Genomic DNA, 25,210 nt, shown 5'->3' with positions numbered 1-25,210 from the left:
TCTGGGTCTTAAGGCACTTTGGTGGATTCAGAAGAGCATTCAATGGGGTGTGTTTTTAAGCAGTGTTCTAACCATGGCTTACCTACTGGAAGCCATTAGAAACACAACTAGAAGCCATGGTCCAAAAGCTGTAATAATGAGGCATCAGTACCAGCTTCCAAGAGTCTGCAGAACACCACAACATTCAGAACAAAAGAGCCCCAAAAGTGATTATAGGTAACCTATCAGCAAGAACCGATTTGATTGACTGTTAGTAGTTAAAGGGTTTTTAAACCCTCCGTTTTTTTTTTGTTGCATATATCTACTGCTAGCAAGCAGTAGATATATGCAAAAACATTTTTTAAAAATCTAAAAATTCTCGGGCGGCCGCAAAGCATCTTGGGTCGGGCGCATGCGCAGTTCAGATTTTCGGTCGGGAGACGAGGAGAGACACAAGGTAAGTATACGGACGCGTGCACCCGCATGCAGACACCGTGGGGCAGGAAGTGCCAGCAAGGACAGAGAAGTCAGCACTGGATCGGAGACCTACAGCAGCGCTGGAGGGACAGATGAAAACGACAGGAAAGAAGAAGAACGGATTAAGAAACATAATTTAAGGTAATTGCTTTAATTAACATATTGTTAATAGGCAAAATATTGTTGACTTTAATGTCACTTTAAACTATAACTAAAGGCAAAACTTTATTTTTAAGATTTGGATAAAGCAGTGAAGGGTTCTATTGCTGTCTGTGTCTCTGTTACGGAGATTCACTCTCTCTAATTGTCCTGATCACCGATGTCACCGGGAATGAAAGTGAGGGTCAATTCAAAATTTTGAGTTGCCACCAGAACAAGAATAGAGGGGAGATTTTTCAATGGGGATACTATGTTGTTCCTTTGACAACTGTCTAATAGGGGATTTCCCTCACATTGGAAATAAATCATCTCACTTCTTAAAGTGGAATCTCTTTAATGACACACAGATGACAAAAAAAAATGACAGTGGTTTTAACCTTTCCCTACTCTATCCAAGTTGAGATATTAAGTTGTAGTTCAGATGTCAGGCTAGGCTTGGTGTGGTGAAGCGAGGTATGTCATATTCACAGTTGAATGAAATTGTGTCACTGCATTGAGGAAGTCCATCTTCAGTTAAGATCTTCAATAAGTACATTTATAAACTTTGTTGTTAGGATTGGGATAGCATTTATGGAAATTCAATATAGAAATACATATTTATTTTTAGTTTTTGACCATAGATATCCTTTGGGTGCCTTGAGGCATGGGGAATGGGTGGGAATGGGATGGGTTCCCTTTCCCTTTCCCTTTCCCTTTATATGCTAAGATATACACGTCATGCTCAAATATCTGTGGATGCTGCCGTATTGTATTCCTGGGGCACCGGGAGTTCCTGAGCCATCACTAAGCGCTCCCAGGATTCTGTACACCGGCACTAGCTGACAGCTGGCTATGCTTTTGTGCATATAAGCAGCACATTAAACTCAGAACCCCACTGACTACTGCTGCACAGAATAAACATAGCAACTTTAGGTAGTCTTGTCATGTACATCCAGTGTATACATGAAAGGTTACTTTATGCATGTAATGCATGTCAGTAAAGTGCTTTTTTCACTTGCCTGTGTAACACATGGGCACGCCTGTCTACAATGGCCATCATGTAAGTGTCTTAGGTCTACGTGGGGCTCCAAGATAACGATGGAAGAGCAATGACATTGTACAAAGGTGCTTTGATTTATACTACTACTCAATCTGCTAAGTCAGCATGTGTCACATCTCTTGCCAGTGCAATTGAAATGTAATTGAATAGACTGAGAAGAACAGTGATTCCATTAATGTTACATAAATAAATACACAAATCACTGTTTAGCAAAGGTTGAGTTTTTTCAGTTCACCAGATAAAAAGGTTTTACTGCAGAGGGAAGAAGAGGTAAATTAATGAACTGCCATTAGAAAAAACAGTTATGAAGAGTCACCTGGAATGTTGGAATGATCAAAAGAATAAAACAAGAGTATGAAATGTGGTACTAAAAAGCATGGCAGGAGGAACTATGTAATTTTTGGTTTGTGGTCTTAATGTCAATATCTATACATGGACTCATAGGGGTCTATTTACAAAGCTGCCGAAGGATCTAGCCGTTGCTTTGGCTGATCCTTCGGCTAGCTTCGGCCCCAGGACCCCTTCGGTTCAGTATTGACTATAGCCCGTACAGCTCCCTAAGTTGGCCAAGGGGCTCAGACGAGCCGAAGGCATATGCCTCGACTCGACTGAGCCCCGCTGAAAGCCGAAGCTGGACGAAAGGCCGGCCATTGACCGGCCGACAGCCTGCTTCTAACAGCTGGGCAGAGACAGCCGTCATCTCACGGCTGGCTTCGGCCACTTGCAGAGAGATCAGCGTCCCTGGTTACCAGCTAACCAGGGACACTGATCTCCAGACAGCTCAACTCTCCCGGGCGCTCCGGGAGTCTCCCGCTCCCGGCCGCCCAGGAGAGAAACACTTCCAAGAAAGGTTTACTCTGCTCGATCAAGCAGAGTAAAACTTTCCCTGCTTTTCTTTTTTATTCTGACATGGACCGGTTGGCTGCCGTCAGAATAAAAAATAAAAAAAATTCACCATAGGAATGCATTGCTAGATTCCTATTGGCTATTTCAATTTGCAATAGCCATTAGCAAACTAGCTATTGCACCCGCCCACTGCTGCATCAGCAGAGGGGACCTGCGGTACTCCATCAGTGTTCACCCGCTGAGCACCCTGCCTTGTGAGCCCTGATTGGCTAAAGCATTGCACCTGACCACAGGTCAGATGCAAGATTTTGTCCAATCAGAGCCCAGTACTCTGTAAGAGCCTTGATTGGGCTAAGTCATGATAACTTTGCCCAATCATGATGACTTTGCCCAATCATGGCTCACCTGTTACAACTGTAAACAGTTGTGCGGAGCTAGCTTTTACTGCTAGCTCCATTCCCTTTGGGGTTCCCTGGGACTCTACTATACTCTAAATGTCAAACAGGGGTCCTGAATTATGCATTTGATGTTTAGTTTGGCCTAAATAACGGAGATTAGTTTGGCCGAGCAATTAATTTGAAATATGCAACAACATGTGTCATTTTTGTGTAATTATGAGTTTTTTCTACATTTATTTCATAAGAATAATCTTGAAGATACATACTAAAACTGTTTTAATAAAAACTGCTCTACAGTCTACAGTCTGTGTTTGAGCACGGGTAGGATTCATGGCTATGCATTTGATATTCTGCAGATACATGCACTAAGATTGTGTGGGATGAATTGCAAGTCACAGGGACAGAACCCAGCAAATTTCTCTCTCTATCCAGCTGCAGGTAGTTTTGATGGTGGAATAGATGTGTGAAGTTTAAAGCTGGCCATACACCTATAGATTTTCTATAGATGATTTTCTATCAGCCTATGGTCAGATGGAAAAAGTGCAACAGATTCAGGGATCCCAACCTGAAAGAAGCCATTTCAGGGAGGTGTCCTTCTCATTTCAGGGAGGTGCCCTCTACACCCCCCCCCCATCCGCAGAGGGGGGTTAGGGGGGCTGGGAGAGAGCACCCCCCTGAAATGATGGCAGATAGCACAGGAAGCAGTAGCTTCTTTGCTATCTGCAGGTTTTTTTTCTGATTTTGTTTTTAGTATTCTGCCAGTTGCAGTCGTCAGAATATTTTTTTTAAAAAGTCTTACGAATCCATAGCTAGATTCCTATTGGCTATTGCACTTTGCAATAGCCAATAGCAAACTAGCTATTGCACCCGCCCTCTGCTGCTTTCAATCACCAGAAGAGGACCTGATAGAAAAATTCAGGTCCCCCTCTGCTTATTGACAGCAGCAGTGGGCGTGTATATTACCTAGTTATCTAGCTATGGATTCGTAAGCCTTTTTTTTTTCTTTTCTGACTGACGGTCGGGCCGCGGCTCCCGATGTCAGAAAAGAAAAAAAAATTATCGCAGGGCAAGGTTTATCTGCTCGATCGAGCAGATAAACCTTTCCGGGAGGAAGTGTTTCTCTCCCGGGCGGCCGGGAGCCGCTATCCAATAGCGGGAGACTCCACTGGGCCAAGCTTCAGTATCTGTCAGGAAGCAGGGGGTGTTGTCGCTGCTCGGGGGCCATGGGCATGGCGCAGCGCACGGGTTTCCCCTCAGCTTGGCAGAACTCCTAGTGCCCGGGTTGCGGGTACGCATGCTCAAGTCGCACGATGGGTGCGCATGCACGGTACGCAGGCTGTGCGCGCATCCCTGGGGGCTTGTGTGTAGCACTCCTGCTCCATTAGGCATCAGGTGTGAGCCTTGCTGGGGGAGGTTCCCTGTACACACCTTCCATCTCTCTCGCCTGCCATTGGTTCCCGAGGAAGGAAGCCTCCTGGTTGATTGAAGCTTGGCCAGCAGGAGATTCCTCCATCCACACAGTTTAGCATAGATGGAAGAATCTGTTGCACTTTTTACATCTGGCCATAGGCTGATAGGAAAAAAATCTATAGGTGTATGGCCAGCTTAAGCCTTCAGGAAATAACAGAGGGCTGTTTCTGACGGTGTTGTTTTTGCTTTATTAATTGTTACATGCAATGCTTTCTAGGGAAGATTGTTTTTCCCCTTGTTCATGTGAAAGGCAAGAGTGATTCTCATTAAAATCTGATGCGGGTGCAAACAACATTGACATTTTGTTTTATTTAAAAGGTACAGAATCATATACAGCCATCATAAAGTTTAAGTGAAGCCCAATGTGCTTTAAATGACCTCTATCACAATATATATATAATCTTTTTATTTATTTTTTCTTAAAGTGTTGGCAGCTAATACATAAAATGTAATTCATTTACTGAATGTGATCATAACATTTATTAATCACATACAGTAATCTAAATACAATATTGCTTGTGATAGGGGTCCTTTACATGTTTTAATGAAAATAAAATCAGATCTTGGCCTAAGTTTTGACATGCTTTTGTGGAGTACTCATCATAGTAAAAACAGTTATGTATATCACCTCCCAGTGCACTCGCATTCACAGCAGATGGAGGTCTAAATGGGTCAGCAAACAATAGTGTGAGCGGGCTTAGTATTAACCCTTAATCCTCCACACTTGGGGTAAATCAGCTCTGGATTTGTTGTTTGACATAACAGGCAATAGTTTAGCTTAGTTTTACTAATAATTTGTATGGCATTACTGGGATGCCGGAATACACAAATTACATATAGGATGTCGTTTGTAGAAATAATCTCCTCTACTGATGTAATATTGCTATGAAATCAGGGAGGGGGATCTATGTTTGAAAATAATACAGGAGACTTCTATATATATAAGGGCCCCTACTGATGGATTACATTTAGAGAATGATTAAGGTGTTTTAGGGATAAAAGAATTGACCTCTTTTACACCTATACGGGGGAATTCTTTATATAAGGAAGTGGTAAGGTTGGTGGGGTTTACCCTCTAGAAACAATGAAGAATTTTGTGATTTACAACAAAATGCAAGAAACATTCCTGTACAATAATCCTGTGAATTAAATATGCAATATTATGTGTGATATATATTTGCACTTTACACAATTTTACCATCATGATTCTTTAAACAACATCCTCACATCCTCCTCACCGATCCCCAATGCAAGGTAATGGTGAACCTTGCATGCTAGCCTGTATAAAGGGCAAGCACTTGAGAACCCATTCACATCAATGCTGTGCCTTATTTGCATGCCTCTGCCGTGTGTTACGGTCCAGCAGGTGCGCTCCATTTCCATCAATTTGAATGGTAACCCAAATGCACCTCTCGGTCACAATTTACCTGTGCATCTACTAGCCAGGAGAAGGGAAGAGGGAGGAAGGAGGGAGTAACCAGAATCAGGGGAGGAGAGTGGATTGCCAAGCTGTGTCTGTGTGTTTGTGGAGACACACACAGCTTACTAGCACACACAAGGGTGGCTCCATAGGACCCATGCAAGTGAACAAAGCCACAGTAAAACAGAATACCAGGGCCAGTGCTCAAAAACGAAAACTTTTAGGGGTCTATTCACAAAGCTGCCGAAGGATCTAGCCGTAGCTTCAGCTGATCCTTTGGCTAGCTTCGGCCCCAGGACCCCTTCGGTTCAGTAGAACCGAAGGGCTGCTGTATGGGCTATTCACTATAGCCCGTACAGCTCCCGAAGTTGGCCGAGGGGCTCAGTCAAGCCGAAGGCATATGCCTCCGCTCGACAGAGCCGAGGCGAAAGCCGAAGCTGGCCGAACGGCCGGCCTTTGGCTGGCCAACAGCCTGCCACTGACAGCTGGGCGGAGCCAGCCGTCATCTCACGGCCTTTTAGTGATTGACAGCAGCAGAGAGCGGGTGCAATAGCCAGCTTGCTATTGGATATTGGAAATTGAAATAGCCAATAGGAATCTAGCTATGCATTCCTATGCAGATTTTTTTCTTCTTGCTCAAAGCTCAAGTAAACACGCAGGGGGGAATTCATGAAAACTGGAGCAGACAGTTTTGTTATGTTTTGTTTTGTTATCAGCTTCACTCTTCACTTTCATCAGTTGAGCTTTGAAAATGGAACAGAGAAGATGATAGGTTGCCATTCTGCCTGCTCCAGTTGTTATATATTTCCCCCACAGTGCCCCATACACCTCATGTTCCGAGGAAGCTAACATTAGTTAACTGCATATGGGGCCACTTAGATGTGAACGGAGATCTGATTTATTTGAATTCTACTGGCTGCAGTCTTTAAAGTATATTTCTAGGCAAAACCTTATTGTCTCAGTTTGGAATAGAGTGGGGCTAGGGAGATTCACCCGTCTATTTCTACTGATGACCGTTGTCACCAAGGTAGAAAGTAAGGGGAAACACAAAAGTTTAGAGTTGTCCCTAGAGGTGAGGGGACACCTGCTCAGGGGACATTGGTCTAAGAGCAAATTCACCTCACTTTGGGAGATTTCTTCTAACTTCTACGGGATAGGAGGTGTAGGCAAAATTCACTGATAGTGCTAAGACTGAAAAAAAAAAAAAAAAGGTAAAAATGTCTGGCTATATATACAATTTAATCCTGACAACATGAGCACATTTTTATTTTTTTCAGTAGCTTATGTTTTCACTTGATATTTAAGTCCAAATAATTTGTTCTCAACATTTCTCTTTTGTTTGTTTTTCTTTGTTTCCTCTTTTGTTTCCTTATTCTTCTTTCCAGCACGGAGCACACCTCTTTTTAGTAGCAGACTTCCCATTACTCACAGTAAGGTCACTTTAACATCTGCCAGAGTTTGAATTGTTAATCCCCATGTTCCCACCCCTCTCTCCATTGAGCAGGTTCCTTGCTCACCATCTGCTGTATCTGTGTCCTCTTCCTGCTCCCATAAGAGGGAACATCGTCTATGTAACAAACCACCATACACTTTGTAACAAAGGAATACTGTATATCCATCCCCCTCTCTCCCACAGCTACTCCAGCTGCATGGCGATGGGTGGAAGGGAGGGGGCTGGGAGAACCATGCTTGTCACTGTGGTAGGAATGAATCCATAGGTGTAAGGACCAGGTGATCCAAGATGACAATTGAAAATCAACAAGAAAGAAAGAACGCAATTAATTAATGCAAAAGGCCGTATGGACAAGGTAGATCAGTAGTGACAGACGGAGTCACAGGGTTCACAGTACATGAGTCTTTAACACAGAAAGTCATACTCATGGGATTAATGTCTTCTTGCTCTATACAGTGTCTCACTTTAATGGAAACCCCTGTGGTGACTAGGAGAAGGGAACAAGTAATTGAAAGAAATGGAGATTAGGGGAAAAAGGACAGAAAGGTTTTAATTCCAGCAGCGTAAAGGAAATGTTTAGAATGAACTTTATTAGACAATGCTGATTTATCGCATTGCCTGTTTCCCATATCTATTAGAGGACAGCATACCAAGAACCTATGGATATTACCTGTAGTTATACAATTAGGTGTTTTATATTTAGGCATATACAAGCTTCAGCGCATTTAAAAAATAATATTGTCAAAATAGGGTAAAATTCAATGAGGTTAATTTTCCAATATAGTAGAAAATGTTAATTTGGTAAATTCAAGTGTATATATAGATGTAGCGTCCCTCTTTCTCTGTCAGTGATATCCCAATGCAGGATAACACTACCGTTGGCTCATAAGGGGTGAACTACAGTAAAAGAACTAACGGGTCTCCCTGTGTTTCCTCTGTAATGAACCTCTATAATAGATCCACAGCATACCAGCACACCTTGAGATCTAGGGTCGGTTGCTATTGGTTACTGCAACTCCAAAAGCTTCTTGTCTAGGGGTAATTTCACTCACTTTGCCCATCAGCACTTACCACCCTTTGTGGTGATCGATTAAAGTGATGTCCTGGCTGTAGATTTGATGCTGAGAACTTTATTGTAGAACTTGAGGGAGAGAGGCATTCGGCCACCCCCCAGGAAGGTGCCGCCCTAGGCAAACGCCTACTTTGCCTCACGGTAAATACGCCCCTGGAGAGAGGTAAAGGGTTAGGAACACATTGCCAAGTGTGGTTACTGTTTCCATGCCCAGCAGGGAGAGTACTTGACACAGCAATACTTGGTTACTAGTCTTGTTCAACCTTGTCATCTGTAAGAGTCATTGAGCCTCAAGCCTTATGCTCCAGTGTAAGCGCACGGCTAGTCTTCAGACCCAGCCATCTCAGGCAATCCCTAGCAGCCTCCCCAAAGGCAGGGCCTGAGGGAGGAAGAGAGAGCTCACATGGTCCACCCCAAGTATTTATCTCTTCACCCAACATGCACAACTGGCCTTTGTCTTACAGTGATTGGCTGGAGAGGGATACCTACTCATAACAATCTCTTAAGAACATTTTTGTCCAGGGTTCTGCTTTAATTTAGCTGGCTTAATATTCATGGTTTGGCCTGTCAGTCAACTCAACTGCAGAATGTCTGTATGCAAGGCTGATTCAGTTTAAGCAGCTCATATTAGCTTATATGAACCCATAATGCTCTTGGGTACAACAGCCTTCCACGTAAATAACAGAATTGCTTATCTGAGCATGGAATAGTATTAGTTGGGTGTGACATAAGCTAAAGGCTCGTTATCTTTTGATTGTTAAACAAGGTTTATGTGTTTCAGGCTTTTTTCCCGAAAGCTATCATGTACGGCTCCTATACGTCAGAAAAGATTTCAAAATGGCAACTTATAAAATATGTAGATTTTTATGAGTGGATTATGTAACACAAAGGCTGCTTACACTGGCATATTATGTAACATATTATATTTTGTGAATATATAACACAGCCCCAATAGTACTCTACTAGATCAACTTTACATAATTGTTTGGTAGATTCCGGATAAATGTAGTTTCTGGTTGCTTGAGAGTTACTATTAAAATTGGTCTAACTATCACCATACCCCATACTATACCATATCATAACATAAACTCTGTATTGACTTTATATTAATATTGAAATGCAGTAATCAAAAGCAAACTAAGACAAATAGACACACTTAGGACAAATAAAACACACAATCATTTTCAGGATTATACAGGCCGCAGATCAGCAAAACAGTGAGTACACAGGGGATATTTTTTCTGGTTAGATGATAATTCTGGTTAGTTGACTACCAGATAACTGAGTGTTTACTGTATATATTTTGTATTTATATATAGTTACATTACATGGTTTCTGATATAAGAAAGTGAAGAGCTCGTTAGTACAACGTGTGTAGGAAAAGGGCACACTTTGCTTTTTCACCTTTCCTTTATACTGGCTTTTCAAAATAACAAATGTAGAGGTTGGATGAAAGGTTTATTGCAGTATAACTCTTTTGGCAGTTAAACAATACATTTTTTATAGTATTATATATACATCAGACCAAAAAGAGTAAGAAAGAAGGACAAAGATATTTAGTTCCACAAGGGTCAGTTCCAGCAAACGAGGGACAATTGGAAGCTACGCATTTATAGAACTAATGTGAGACCCTTGCAAAGTCTGAAGAGTACAACCCCCTCCAAATGCTTTTACAATCAACCTTTAACCAAAGGAAAGAGAACCCATACAATAGAAAGACAATAGCCGGGAGAGTAAATAGGAGACATGTGGCCTATACACAAAGCAAGACAGATGAATAAAGGAAATGAATGAATCCTGTAGCAAATGCTATCATTACACCCTGGATACTAATTAAACTGGATCTTGTTTCATTTTATGTTGGTAGAGAACAGGCTGACATGTTTTGTTATTGAAATAGACAAGCGCATTTTGCTGTACAATTTAACTAAAATTACCTCAGGTTGGAGGGCTTTCGAGGTGAACACAATGCAAAAAAAGTTTTACCTGTTGCTGATGCCTAGAGAATGCAGCCATTTTGTAACTATAATAGTTTATACAAATTGAGGCTTAGAGCAAAAGAAATTAGAAGTATAAGAGCAGGACCTACATGACAGGTTTCAAAGGGGACTGGCAAACATAAAGGTTATAAGTTAGGAGGAGAGTAGAAATTGTGGACTTGAAGGAGGGGTTTAGAGGTGGTTTGTGGTGAGGAGTAGGAGTAAAAAACTTTCTGCCCACCTGCCCCTTTGAGGAGCTTTTATGTTGTAACGTCTTTGAAGTCAGCCATTTGGGTCTGAGTGTAACTGAGTAGGGACTTGTCCATCTTAGTTATGACATCCCCTCTTCTGTGTGATTAAGTGGCAGTGACCAGGTAGTTTATGCCATGGGCTGTATCTGCAGTTAACTCTGCAATATCCTCTGGGCTGGTGTTGTGTGGCTGGGGCCTAGCATTACAAATGTTCACAGATGCAAGGAGTTTTAATGGGAAAGTGTCTTCAAAAGACTTCAAACCCAATTCAAATCGTGTTCAAATTGCATTTGTCTCATACAGACTTTGTCTTATTCTTTTTCTATGACCATGAAACTCAACTCCAAGTGTGGTATAGTTATTGGTATTTAAAGGTAATCTTGGGTTGTGGATGGGAGTGATAGTCATGTAGTAGTGTAGCCAGATTGATCTTGATTACCCATGTCAAGCATCTTACAAGGAACAACATAAGGAAGGAGTAAAAATGTTAAGGAGAATGTTTGTAAAGCAGTGAAGGTGACATTCACCAATCATTTACTGCAGGTGAATCTTCCAGGTGCATGTGTTTTCAGTTACTGCTCCACTGAATATCTCTAGTCTCTAATGAATTTAGTGAAACATTGGTTAAGCTTCCATGGGGTTTGTGTATGAAATCACAACATTTCTTGTTTTCTAGCAATAAACCAGCTTCTTGTTAGCACATACATTTCCTAACATAAGCACTTATGAGATTTCTTAAACAGCAATTGCAACATAGTACCTTCATTTTATTTAAATGTTTTTAATGTGTACTGAAATGTTTCAAATACTTAAAGTGGAGTCCTAAGGCCTTGTTCACACCAAGCGCGGAGCAGGTGCAGAGCAGAGCAGTTGCAGACCGGTTTAAAACTGCGTCCAATGTATTACAATGGTATTTTTTGCTCCAGTTCACATCACAGCGTGCAGTTCCAGAGCAGGTGAAAAAACTGCAACAAGCCCTATTTTACCTGCTCTGGAACGCATGCAAACACATAAAAAATGCATGCAAATGCCAATATATATAATTTTTTTTTTTTTACCAAAAACGGCCCGGAACGCATAAAAAACGCAGCAAAAATGCGGCACAACCACCTGCACTGCGTGTGCAGAAACCTGAGCGGATCTGCTCTGCTCTAAATGTGTGTCTTCTGTGAGTCAAAACAATAGGTTCTCCCTCTCAAACACATCACATGCATATGGTCAGACTGTAAAACCATGAGATTTCTCCTCTAGTGTCATCTTATATTGATGAAATCATTGATTTGTTCAATATTTGTATAGAGACCTGGCCGATCTAAGACAAATCGCACAATAGAGAAACTCAGGCATTCAAGAATTCCTGGATTATCTGCAGATTGTACAAAACTACATTTTTAGAGCCAAAAGAATATAACATGTTGGAACAGGCTGGTTTGTCATTTAGCTGATTTGCAAAGCAATATGCTCCCACCAACTGGCAGTCCACTGAAGCCCTGGCCATAAGTGCTGGAGAATCACATAGGGAGGGTGGTGGGAGTGAATGAATGGGTTAGAAACAGGGAATGCCCTTTGGAAGTAGAAAACCTTTGTGAGGCACCTATATTCTTTTTGTACGCATGTGAAAATTGAAAGTTTTACATTTGGGTTTCTGAGCAAATACAACTCATGCATTTTTGTATTTACCACTATGATTTTGCAACTGGGTTAGCAGTGTCTGCAAGTCTTACTTGGGGGATGTTGCAGGGGACCAGCTCTGACACCAGAATGTATGCTACATTACGATTTGTATACTGGGTACCAATGACAACATTGTTTATGTATCATGTGAGGAGAATTTGTAGCATTGGAACACACATTACATTAGGGGCTCAGAGGAAGGTCATTGCTGGCAGACCACAGCAATCCAATCTTACTGCAGTAAACAGTCTCTTAAAGCAGGCTACCTATTGCAGTGTACATAAAAAAATGGCTACATTTATTTGACACACAGAGCTGAATATTTGACAGTGGTATGTTCTCAATGTAATCTATTCTTTTAAATCGATATTGAAGGTGTCATATAAACTTAAACATATGGGCTATGGGAAGACAGTTGCAGGGTTAGCAATCAATAATCTGCAGAGAAGCCTATGGAACATCTGTCACTGTCAGCATTAGGATGATTACAGTATATAGAATCCTTTCAAAGAATAGCAGCAGATAACTAATAGTTAAATAATGTGTTACAAGTAGATTCCTTTGAACAAAAAACATCAAGCTAGATTTTAGGGTTTTAAATCTAGGAAAAAAAGATCTGCCTAATAATGTGCATATGTAATGTTAGAATGATGTAGATGGGCATCATGTATCTGGTTAAAGACTTAGGGACTGATATAATCTTCCATCCAGCGTATAGCCAGGCAAATGCACTTCATACAATATTACCACCACTACATGGAACAGAGGAGCATAGGAATGTTTTTCGGCTCCATCTATTGGCTCTAATGTTGTGCGAATGATATTCTCCCAGCTATGGGCTGGGTGGAAGAATTATAAATCAGCTCCTTAATGTGGCATCACAAACAAAACGGTTTCCCAGTGGGGAAGTTAGGCACTCTGTCAGATTTTTGTTGCTGTTTATGCCCCTGTTTAGGAGATTTCCCTTTATTTGCTATCATGATACACTACACAAAGAGAGAGGAAATCTCCCCAATCTAAGTGCAAATATCATTTGAGAGCTACCACTGGAAGAAATCTTATTTCTCTCATCTCCTGTGTTAGTGACAATATTAGTTTTTTAAATTTCTAGCACAGCACTACAGAGGTCGGCTGCTACCTATTGGGGAAATACCCCCATGATTTCCCAAGACTTCCCCGCTATGTGTGACTGTGTGTGACATGTATAACTTGTCTGCCTGCTTCCTATACAGACATGCATCCCGCTATGAGGAAGAGGGACATGAAGGGAGGGTGGCAGTCACCTGACTGTGGAATAAAAAAATCTGCAAATTGTATACAACTTTTTTTATACAAAAGTAGTGTACAATACTTTAGGACCGGTATGGACAAATTAATCTGAAATTCAGGGGCCAGTCTGTCCAATCCAGAAGCCAACATGATTATTTTAGGAATCAGCTTCACTGATAACAACTGGAGGAAAATTAAAAAAGTTGGGGTCAGCTGGAATTTTTAAGGGACATTGGCCACCTGACTCCTGGGATTTGTCTCACCCTGCTTTAAGGACTTGAAGCAAATAAAATTGGGGCAATAATTTGAGTAACATGGGATTCATCAGTTGGTATAATCTGTACATTTCTGTGTTCATTCTGTAATTACTATGATGTATTTTCAAAAACAATGCATTCCAATCCCAATATGTCATTCTAGCAGATGAATTGTTTTATATTGCCTTTATCACATGAAAAGACATGGACATATTGTGTAGTTTAACTCCTCAGTGTGATAGCTCTCAAATACAAACTAGCTAATTTGTAATAAATGTTTTTTGAAATTTAATTTTGATCATCCCTTATGCCCAGTACTCCTATTTCCAGCTTTCATGTCAGCCAGTCATAATATATCACCCTCATTTTTTTTATTTGTCATGTGATACTTTCTTGCACAGTGCTTGACACAAAGGAGAATAATGTAACTATTGTATAGTAAAGAAAGAGAATATTAAAAAAAACAAGTGCTTTGGGGGATACGAGGACACATACAGTATGAACTTATTTTACATAAAATAAGAATTATAAACAGAATTTTAAAAAATAAAACGTGCATGTCAAAATTCATCATGTAATGTGTAAACATTCCTTAAAAATTGCCCTTTTAAGTTTTGACGAATTGTTGTAAACTCAGAACTAGGCAGTATAGTGTCTTGCAGCTTTAGGGTCCACGGTCCAAATCATAACCAGGACTCTATCTGCATGGTGTTTGCATGGGTTTCCCCCAATGGTAGGTGAACTGGCTCCTGTCTAAATCAGTCCTAGTATGTGTATGTATGCATGTGACATTAGAGTGTAAGCTCCTCGAGAGCAGAGACTGATGTGAATGTACATTATGTAAAGCACTGCATAAATTGTTGGTGCTATATAAATGCCTGGAGCTGCACCAATATCACAAGTGCTTTAGTATAAAGGTTATTGAACACCTACACATGTTTTAAACTGCACCTTCTAAAGCGTGAATCCCCTTAAAGGAAAACTGCTATAAGAGAATTACATAGGTTGTCAGGTACTGCTAACCTCTTTCTAAAAATGTTGGCTATCTGGCTGTGATGCAGATGCCGTGGATGCCATGCTATCTCAGTCATAGATCAAGCAGTAAGATAAGGAGTTCTGGCGGCACATACTAAATACCTGTTCTTGTTAACTGGTGCTGCTTGCCTGCTAAAAACACTGTCTTGGCTGTCATGCTGACCCCCTTGCATCATACTATGCATCATAGATTAAGCAAGCAGATCAGGAGCTCTGGCTTCCCCCGCTGAATGCGTGACACATAAAATAAAAAAGACAGGTTTAGCAGGGCGGCCAGTCAACTAGCATTTTCAAAGGGAGGTCAAGAAAAGTAGGCCCTGTATTTTGCTCATGACAGGTGTACTTTAAGTTATACAAAGAAAATTGTACAAAAGGACATGACTCCCTTACGACTACTCTCTATAATCCATCAATTGCCTGTATGAATATAAGATCTATTCATAGCTTATTCCCCAAATCTAAATTAACTAATTAATGGCTGCTGTACGAAGCCAAGAATGCAGCCACCTCCCACGCAGGCTCATTACCATTAGAAGTCATTACATTATTAGTGTCCCTTTCATGGCCTTTCACTTGGGCACTCATTGTGGCAGACGGTTGAGTCTGCTGAAATAGTTCTGTCCTGCAATTAACTCCTTTCTTTGCTGTGCTGCATTGAATGGACATTAAAGCTTTAACAAAGCTACACTGCTGGCTATCAGAATTCTTTTCACCTTATTCACCTTATTCAAGCTTATTCAGTATTATAGCTCAAAGCACAGTAACCGATGGAAGCCTAACAAAACCTAGAGCAGGGGTAGGCAGCCTCGGCACTCCAGCTGTTTTGGAACTACCCATGGGGAATTACAAGGCTGGCAGCCACAGGGATGACTCCCAGAGTCCACTGACTCTGATTAGTTGTAAGGGAACATATAGATATACTGGGGTTGAGTTACTAAAGGCAAATAGGCTGTTTACTTTGCAAGGGAATTTTCCCTTAGCTTAGTGAATGTGGTGAAAATTCACTTTCCAAAAAATACCTGATTATGAGCACACAAAGTAAAAAGAAACAGTGTTTTCGCTTGCACATGATTGAATGACGAAAATCAGCAGAGCTTCAACTCATCCACTAAGGTATGGGAAATTTCTCCTGCAAAGTACAATTTGCCTTGCAAAGGGAACAGCCTATGTTCCTTTAGTAAACCAACCCCATCGAATGAATGTTCAGTCTTTAGCTTACCTATGAAAACCATTGAAAGCTACGTGCCTTCAATATAAATTGTGCCAGTGGATGTCTGCAGTACGTCACGTAAGCTTTTAAAGCTTCAAGATTTCTTGGTGCTAGGGATTTTATTTTTCCAGAAGACTTTATGTTGTTCATATCCCGTGATGTTTAGATTGTGTATAGTCTGCAAGCACAAAGAGGAAATCAAGAAAATGAAACCACAAACAATTTGTGGTGTGGTAGAAGTACTTATCTATCCCTGCTGAGCGATAGTTTTATCAATATGGATCCATATCAGTAGGAATTGTTGTGTACAGTATCGTTCCATCTCTTACATTTATAAGAACTATTATGCTCCGTTCATTTTGTTGGTCATTAACATGAGCCAGAAAAAAATCTAGCCCCTCACATCCAGGTGGCCTGGCAAGGGGGGCAATTTAACATGCCAGGTAACTTGGCTGGCGGATCCCCTAATTAAGATCTCCAGGTGGCTCTACTGGCAAATGTTCATTTTCCATGTCTTTGTTGTTCATCTCTTTATGGAAGATGGCTTCATCTGTCTGTGTCTTAACATATGATAAATAAATATTGATTTCAGTTTTTAGAAAAAACGAGAATGAAAGTGAGACCTTCAGGATAGGCTTATTTGAACAGTCATTATGAGATATCCAGTTTGTTGACAGCTGTGGGATTTTAAAATGGAAGTATCTTAGTTCCTTGAAAATTGTTCTGACACTTATAGTAGAAAAGTCCTATAGTAAGCTTTCATTAAATGAAAATATGCTTGCCATGATGAATATTATAATAAAGTTTTAATTTGATATGCCTTGTTTTGGGTCAGGGCATATAAGGACATCACTAAATTTAAAAATAGACATCACATAAGTGGACCGTATGAAAAACGTTCACCTACTGTGTAATAACAGCCAGCTGGAATAATCCAAGTGCCCTCGTAGCAGAATCCTAGTGACATAAGGTCTTAGGTGTTATACAATACACGCTTATTGTTACACAAATAGATGGACAGTGGGACTTTATTGGCACATTTCCTTGCAAGTTTAAATGATACGTGATAAAGACTGGACTGTCAGTAAAAAATCTGGGTCTGAACGTGCAAATTGTGGCCGTCAGCGACTAGTCAATGTTAGGGCAGAACAGAGAGTGGCTTGACTGGTACAAGACTACAGAAGTGCAACAGTGCATTGTCAGATTCCTCGCATCACCTTTCAACATCTGGTGGAGTCACGAGGCGGCCCAACAAAGTCATCTCGTGGAGTCATCTCGTGGCCCAACGAAGTACTGATGGTCATAATAAACTGGCCACTCAGGGGTGGTCATAATAAACTGGCCACTCAGTGTATATGTATACATATAAAGAATGTTTAAAGAGGGACCGGATTCTTTAAGCTGTATCCATAAGAAAAACAGGCAGAGGACACAAGACAACCACTTGTAATCTCTTGTACAGCTGCACTCACATTGGCAGAGGGATTGGGACCTTTCAGGAATCCTGCCTCCGCATTAGCTGACAACGAACATGCTAACAGAAGTCGGGAACAAGTAAATGACCTTATAAGTCTACTGCTGCTTCTTTACTGTCCAGTCCCAGGCTGGGGGTGGGCGACGGGCTAGCTGTTGCTTAGCTGCAGTAGAGAAATGTCAGATCACCAGGCAGGCTGTGCTGTCTGGCAAGATTGTGTATATTTCCATAGTGAATGGTCAGATATACATATCTTTTTTTCCAGTAAGACATCTACTTTGTATGTATTTCTTCTGTGTATTTAGCATGGGTGGCTACTTTTGTTCCCCATGGTCCTTGTGTGTTTTGTAAAGTAGCCACCGCTCCAAGCTCGCACCTGTGACGGATTACAATATCACATTTAGTTCACTAATTTGAACTCAGATTGTAATCCATCATGGGAGTGAGCTTGGAGCGAGCATGGGGTGGTGGCTACTTTGCAAAACACACAGGGACCATGGAAAACAAAAGTAGCCACCCTCCAGAAATAAGAACTGTGTCAGCACCAATTCAGAGTTGATTTGAGAATCTACAGCTGAGTGATACACAAATAAGATAAATGTTTGTTAATAGTTAAGGTACTTGATTGCATTTTAAGGTTTAAGGGTTAGTTCACACCAGCCACAGTGCGTCCCATCAAGATACGGTGCCGGAACGCACTGGATCGCATCCCGGTCGTCTCACTGCATTCTGGGGCGAAAGGGGGCGTGACGGTACATTGAAATCAATGGCACCGCAGCCGTACCCCCCGGCCGCAGTGCGATCGCCTGCACCGGAATGCATGGCAATTCAATATCTGTGTTCCAGTCTGGTGCTTTTAGAAAAAATGCTGCATACCCTACTTTTTCCGGTGCAGGTGATCGCACTGCGACCGCGGGGTGTGGCTGTGGTGCCATTGACTTCAATGCACCGCAATGCCCACTCCCACCTCAAAACGCAGTGAGGTGGCAGGGATGTGGTCCAGTGCATTCTGCCCCAATTCGGTGCTGGCTGGTAGGGCTGGTGTAAACTAGCCCTAACTCCTCAGTTTAGTGTCACTTTAAGTTCATTCAGAATGAAAATACCAGTTTCAGGTATGTATTTTTACCAGCTTTGGGTAACAGCAGTTTGGATCACTACCACACTCTTAAAGTTTTTGAACAAACAGCAGAATTGTTAACCCCCCTCCCCCCCGGGCTCCACATTTGACTGAATATTAGAGTCACAGTCACCCTATTGTATTTCCATTTAGAATAGGATAGAGAAGTATTAGTGATCAAACCGTCCTGTCAACCCAAAATCAATGTAATAAAACTGCCTGGATTTACCCTTTAACTGCCATGCCTGCGTGAAACCGCGCCATGATGTACGTGTTCGCTTGGTAAATGCATTTCTGCGGGTTAAAACGTGCACGCAGCCTGCGCGTGTGCGTGTTGGGCTTCGTAAATCAGCCCCATAGAATCAACAATTGTCTCAATCGCATAATTTAGGTTTACTATAGAAAATCTGCTTTGATCCTTGAATTTTATATTTGCCTGGCATAAATGTGACCTCTCTACCAGGTCTCTGCATTGAATGATTCACAGTAAAGTGATATAAAGATGTTGATCCATGTCTTGCATGTCTTGCCTTTGCTTGCAGCCACATAATGTATGGTCCTGCCAAGGGCGTTAGCTTTGCGGCTGCTCGCTGACCTTCAGGTGACCCCTGCGTGCTCTCTGCATAAAAATTACTGTAACATTCACTCGTCCTTCAGTTGTCTGCATCAAAATCAATGATATGGCTGTACACCTGCTGCAGAGCATAATGCGCACACAATAATGAATAGACTGGAGTATTCCTTAGAGCAGGTACTTGGTGAATGCTGAATGATTTTCAACGTCCTGCTTTGTGTTCATCTGTACTTCGAAACTGTAAATAAGTCTCATAGTCTGTTGTGCAGCAAATCTCTATTAACTTATTCATGCATTGCCAGAAGTGACTGTTTTCCTTCAGCAACATAGATAACATTATTCTGTTTTTCTCATGCAGTTATAATATGTAGTGATAGACAACTGTATTGCATTTTCTGCTACCTGTAGACCAGCCTTTCTCAACCTTTTTAACACAAAGAAATAACACTTGAAATAACTTTCAGGTCTTAGCAAACCCCTGCTCCCCTAATTATTCTATCTACATCTTATAAGACATTAGTGTGAACAATAAGTTGTAGATCTAAGAATAAATAAAATTATTAAGAATGTGGCGCACTAAGCATAGTTGATGCCAATGGCTGCTCTATACGAAAATATTTTTTTTAGTAATAATTAATAAAACAAATAATAATAATGCCCAGAAAAGAAAAGCAGGCAGTAATTATTGTACTGCTCCCTAACACAGGTGTCAGTGGAAAACTGACCCCTTATATTGATGGTCAGTGGAGAAGTGCCCCTGGTGGCCAGTCAAGGCCCCTAGAACACCCGTTAGAAGGAGGCATGCTTTTTTAAATTGGTGACTAATGGCACCCCAGCTACAAATCGCTGAAAAGACCATTGGTGTCAATGGTTGTTTATCTAAGAGGCACAAATTGCTAATTGCCCAAGGAACCCCTATCAACCTTTGGAGAAACCCTAGTTGGGAAAGGCTACTGAAGACTGTTACAGTATTTTAGCTTGGGTTTGTGCCTAATGCACAAGCAACTTGCCCTCACAATTTAAACTGCAGACCTTGATAATCCAATCCATTTGGTAGGATTTACAATATTTGCCCTAGAACATACATGTGACAATTGTCATTCCTCTAATCTCACTCATCTAATATCTCTTAATATCCTTCTTGATGCTGAAATGCACACTCATCTTGATATTTGTAGACCTTTCTAAGGCTCCAGTGGAACTGCAGCCACAATCTTTATGCTTGTTTTGAATAAAGTGGGGAAGGGTTTATTGATGTCTTTGTCTCCACTGGGTAGGATTGCCTTCTCTTTTTCAAGGTTGTTGACTCGATAATGCAGAAAACAGCGGGGATGTGGGAAGTACAGTAACCCATAGTTACCAATCAGATCACTGCAATCAGTTCATTGAAATGTTATTTTCTATTGCTTTCCATGTAGTCTATCAATGCTTTTTGCACTTGTTTAGGCCTTGTTTACAATGTGGCTGAAAAATATGGACTTGGTAGGCGGTTTTGTCCTCTGACTGGGCTAATTGTGTGCAATGAGTCAGCTTAGTACTTATGTCAGTGGTTAGCAGACAGGGCATTGTGGTGATCTGAATTCTCAAAGTAAAGTTTGGGCCATTGCTACTTCCCATATAACAGTGTCCAACTTCAGGTGTACATTGCATCCAGTTTTGCATGCAACACACTGTGACATTACATGTATTGAATTATTTTGTATCTAATCTCTAGGCTAGTTTATCATACAAAATAATGCATTATTACCAGCTTTAAAGAATCCCAAAAAGAAAACTTTAGCATAGGTTGCTATATTTGAGTATTATTTTGTACAGAAAATATCATTTTAGCTATCCGAAACTATCCGAAGATAGTTTAGACAGGTTTCCCTGCCCAGCCAAGCCTAAAATGTAGATATTAGTGGCACAAAGGGACAAAGTGACTTGAGTGTCACTAGGACCTGACATATAGATTTCAGCAAGGGTTTCTGGCAAATCCCTTCATGTCATAGTTACACAGGCATGGTCCTTAACTGATGACCTGTCCCTTAGCTCAACAAACCAGATCTTAATGAAATGCCTGTCAGCCACCAATCTGCAGCAGATACACAGAAAATGTAAAATGAATAACACATTTTCTTGTGTGGGGTTTAGTGCCATTTTTTGGTCAGCACTAGAAGCTGCTTATGGACTATGGGTCCACAATGCTTATCTAGAGAGAAAAACGTCAGTGATGCTGCTGATTCAAATCTCAATTATCATAAAAATTTATGTAATATACAGTGTTGGAGAATAATATCTATGCTTCACTACAGTTTAGTGCAAGTAAAAGGCAAATTCATTCAGATTTTCTCTCACTTCCTGTCTATTTGAACAAGTGAGTGAAGGTCCCCTAACTGGACTCTGGCAATAATGGACTATGGTCTTCAGCAGCTTTTTGTATATCCCCATTAACTAGGCCAAAACATTTTGCCTTACAATAAAGCAACAATTATAATGTGCTAAAACAATGCAATCAAAGTTTGTGAAGCATAGAGAGTAGTGTCCCTAAATCTCACATAAATGACTGGGTCCTTCAACCATTTACCTTTTATATTTATGAACACAACAAAGAGTTAAATAACCCCTTATGTAGCTTTATTTTTATGCTACGTTGGCCTTGAGGCTAAATGCGTTGTGTTCTATTTTTTTTTAAATAGCTTATGCTGTACTTATAATTGAACACCGTGCTTTATTTTCATTAACACACATTGCCTCATTATTATTATGTCAGTTATTTTATTAGAGTTTCTCTACTTTTAGGTGTGCTGATGGTTTAGCTGTTGATTATACCTAGCCTTTATTTACTATATGTCAAGCATTGTATTACTGTATGTCTACAGACACAATATGTTTAAACAGTGAAAACATCTATATATCTGAAGAAATAGTAGCAGCACACAAAATCCCTCTGTCCTTGAACAGTGTATCTATATATCAGTTCACGCTTGCTTGTTTATATAACATTTCATTATACATGTGCTGTGGATGAATGTGTTCAGGCCCACTTCTGTTCCTTTGTAAGTAATCCAGTGCCTATTAATTAAAGGGAAAAAAAAGTCATTTTAAAAGGAAAAGTCTTTTTAATGTTGACATAATGTTAATGTCAAATGATCAATATGTGCTAATGTTAAAGAAGCTTGTTTCTTTGTATAATTTGTAATTTTGCACACGGGGCAGTTATATTGCTTATTACATACGTAGGTTTTTTTTCACTTTTAAGTGTTACACAATGGTTGTGCTTTACTGCTTCCTCTAACAACTCAAGTCTATGAGTTGGCTGACTCTTTGATTTTGTGTATTTCTAACTCTAAACCATTAGTGTAGGACAGAAATTTTACTGAGAAAATAGGAACTCTCTTTAATACAAAAACAAATACAAGTGCAATTTGTGGGAGTCTTTATCAACACCTACTGTTTTTTTTGTTTTGTTTTTGTTTTCAGTGCTAGACTGAGTAGGAAGCAAAAAATAAAATATGTTTCAGATTTTTATTTCTAGCTATTTTTCTCTCCCTGTGACACCGCTCAAGAATTGAAGGGTCCGCAGGGACCGCCATAAATACATTATCAGAGGTTCTAACCTTTCCCCACTCTGCTAAAAATGTATTTTTGCTTCTGTTAGTGTCCCGATTGAAGAGGTTCCCCATTACTTCCTATCCTATCAGTGATGAAGAAATTATCTCTGTGGGAGCACAGATGACAATCTGACAGCGGCTCTATCCCTTCTCTGCCTATCCAAAACAAATGAAATGTTTTGATTGGGCTGTAGGATACAAACTACTGCACACTATTACTACTTCGAAATATGTGCTCACTGAAATGTACTGTATTTTTTTTATTTCAAGGCCGATTCACATCAGTCTTATCCAGTACCCTACACACGAGCATTACCACAGTGCCAAGGTGTAAGAAAAAACTGCACAAATACTGTGGGTTTTTTTTTTTTAACAAGTAATTATTTTTATGAACAATGACTACATTTTCTTTGATGTTTGTAAATATTATCCTACTGCTAAACTATAGGAAATCAATTTCTTTCATTGGTTTCTGGTCAGGCAAGGTTGATGTGTGTGATGTTTGGTTGCTTGTTTTATTATCAACCAAACCTATTTCATCCATTCCACCTCGTTAAAGAGACCCTGTCACATAAAATATTTTCAACCAAGCACACACCTGTAAAGAAGAATGCAATTAATGATCCTGAAATACAGTACCAAGTGGGTCCTTTAAGGGTTTACAGTACTGTAGATAATATTCACACAATTCTTATTCTAACTGTAGGATTTAGTAGTATGCCCTTCCTAGAGGAGTGTATGTAGATTTAACTGTGGTGCAGATCTAACGTAGTCACATTATTGTGACAGTTACACTGTGTCCTTTGTCTTTGGTCAGCCTCCTCTAGTGAATCATCCTCTTGACATCTCTGTTAAGTATAGGGATGCTTGGATGTCAAATATCTGTGCAATTTGTGTACTCAGTCTATAGAAAAAGCAGCTACACCCACCGCCTTTAATATGTGTGCTGCTCTTTCTTCACAGATGTGGTACAAGCCTAAAATAGTAGCATATGACTTTCCTATTGATACACCCAGCCATACAATAAAAAACCCAAATTGAAAAACTTTACCTGTTTAAATTATTTTTTAGACACCTGGACTGCATTGGTCACAGTCATCATAGAAAAGGTCATTTGTAGTTTTGTTTTTCTGCTAAAGCACAACTTCTAGCCCCCACCCCCTCTTTTTTGTACATATTTTTTTTTCTGTCTTCTTCAGTCCAGTAAGATAATGCCCTTTCCTTCCTCTGGCAGTGGGTGGGTCCTGAATTCTGCAGGGAATAACATGCTGCAATTCCCTGCAGCATTCTACTGTAAGCCCAAATGAGCTTGATGATGTATCCCCAAGGGCTGTGTCCTTGACACCCTGGGCACAAAGGAAGTGGGTTAAATAATGCTGGGCATCATTCTGCTTCAAAGAGTGCCAGCACTGGATCTGTCTGTGGGGGACAGGAGTATTGCAAGGAGGGCTGCTGTTTTATAGTCAAATGTGACAACAAATAAGAAAAACATCTCTCAAGTTGGACCATCAAGATGATCAATTTTGAAAAATTATCAATTTTTTGATGATCAATTTTACTTTTGTCAAAATTGATCTTTAAACCTTGAACTGCATAAAAAAAGTATATGTGCATAGATTTCCAGGAATTCCCATAGTACACCAGTTTACACCAGTGACCTAGGAACCCCTGCTTGTGATGCAGGAAAGCTATTCCCAAACACACTCATTGAATGCTCCTTGCTGTCTCTTACACACAAAAAGCCTAATGTAAACAAATACATACTAAGACATTTTTTTCACATCTTCCAATGAGATTCAAATCTGTTTTGAGGTTTAAATGTGGTTGGTATTTAAAAAAAAGGCAGTGAGAGGAAGTTACTCAGTCAACCTCTGAGGTTCTTTCCTGATTCTACATTAATTAAATGTTCTGTTTTGCATCACCGTGCTGCCGCTGCACCCTGCTGCCTAAGAACTGGTTCACACTGGAGCGTTTTTATGCGCAGATCTGTGTGCAAAAACACGCAAAACACACATTTCCATTCAAGTCAATGGCAACTGTTCACACCTTAGCTTTGCGTCCCGTGTACAAAAATGCCCATTGAATGAAAAGATATTTTGAGGCGAATCCTGTGCGGTTTTGGTCCCATAGACTTGTATTGTAATTGCACACATACATGTGCATGCGTGAGTTTATTAGCGATAACCACACTGTTTACACGGGACGGAGAGAGTACCTCTCCCGTCACACAATACACTGAGATCAAAATGGAGGACTCAACACTGAACCACATGTCTACTGAGGACTTCATTGGACTGGTCCAGGCCCAGGTCTGCCTCTATGATCAGAGGCATGCAAGCTGCAAGAGCAAGGGCAGTCACAGGAGTGCCTGGTGGACCATTGGTGCACAAATATGGAGCGACTGGGATGGTTTTTCCCCATTAATTAAAGATGCCAAAGGTAATGTGTGCCACGGCACGCCGAG

General features: G+C 40.6%; 1 protein-coding gene across 1 annotated transcript in view; it reads left to right on the top strand.

Moving 5' to 3' along the window:
- The first annotated feature begins 24,992 nt into the window (after window positions 1-24,992).
- The window catches only part of SRRM4 (serine/arginine repetitive matrix 4), an 84,214-nt gene continuing 83,996 nt past the window's right edge, over window positions 24,993-25,210 (top strand). Inside the window, exon 1 of the mRNA XM_018570530.1 lies at window positions 24,993-25,185. Coding sequence (XP_018426032.1) covers window positions 24,993-25,185 — 193 coding nt within the window. The remainder of the gene's footprint in view (window positions 25,186-25,210) is intronic.

Source organism: Nanorana parkeri, unplaced genomic scaffold, assembly GCF_000935625.1.
Source record: "Nanorana parkeri isolate BGI_ZX_2015 unplaced genomic scaffold, ASM93562v1 scaffold1550, whole genome shotgun sequence".
NCBI lineage: Eukaryota > Metazoa > Chordata > Amphibia > Anura > Dicroglossidae > Nanorana > Nanorana parkeri.
Note: the sequence above shows the minus strand (reverse complement) of the source record. Positions and strands in the feature narration are given on the sequence as shown.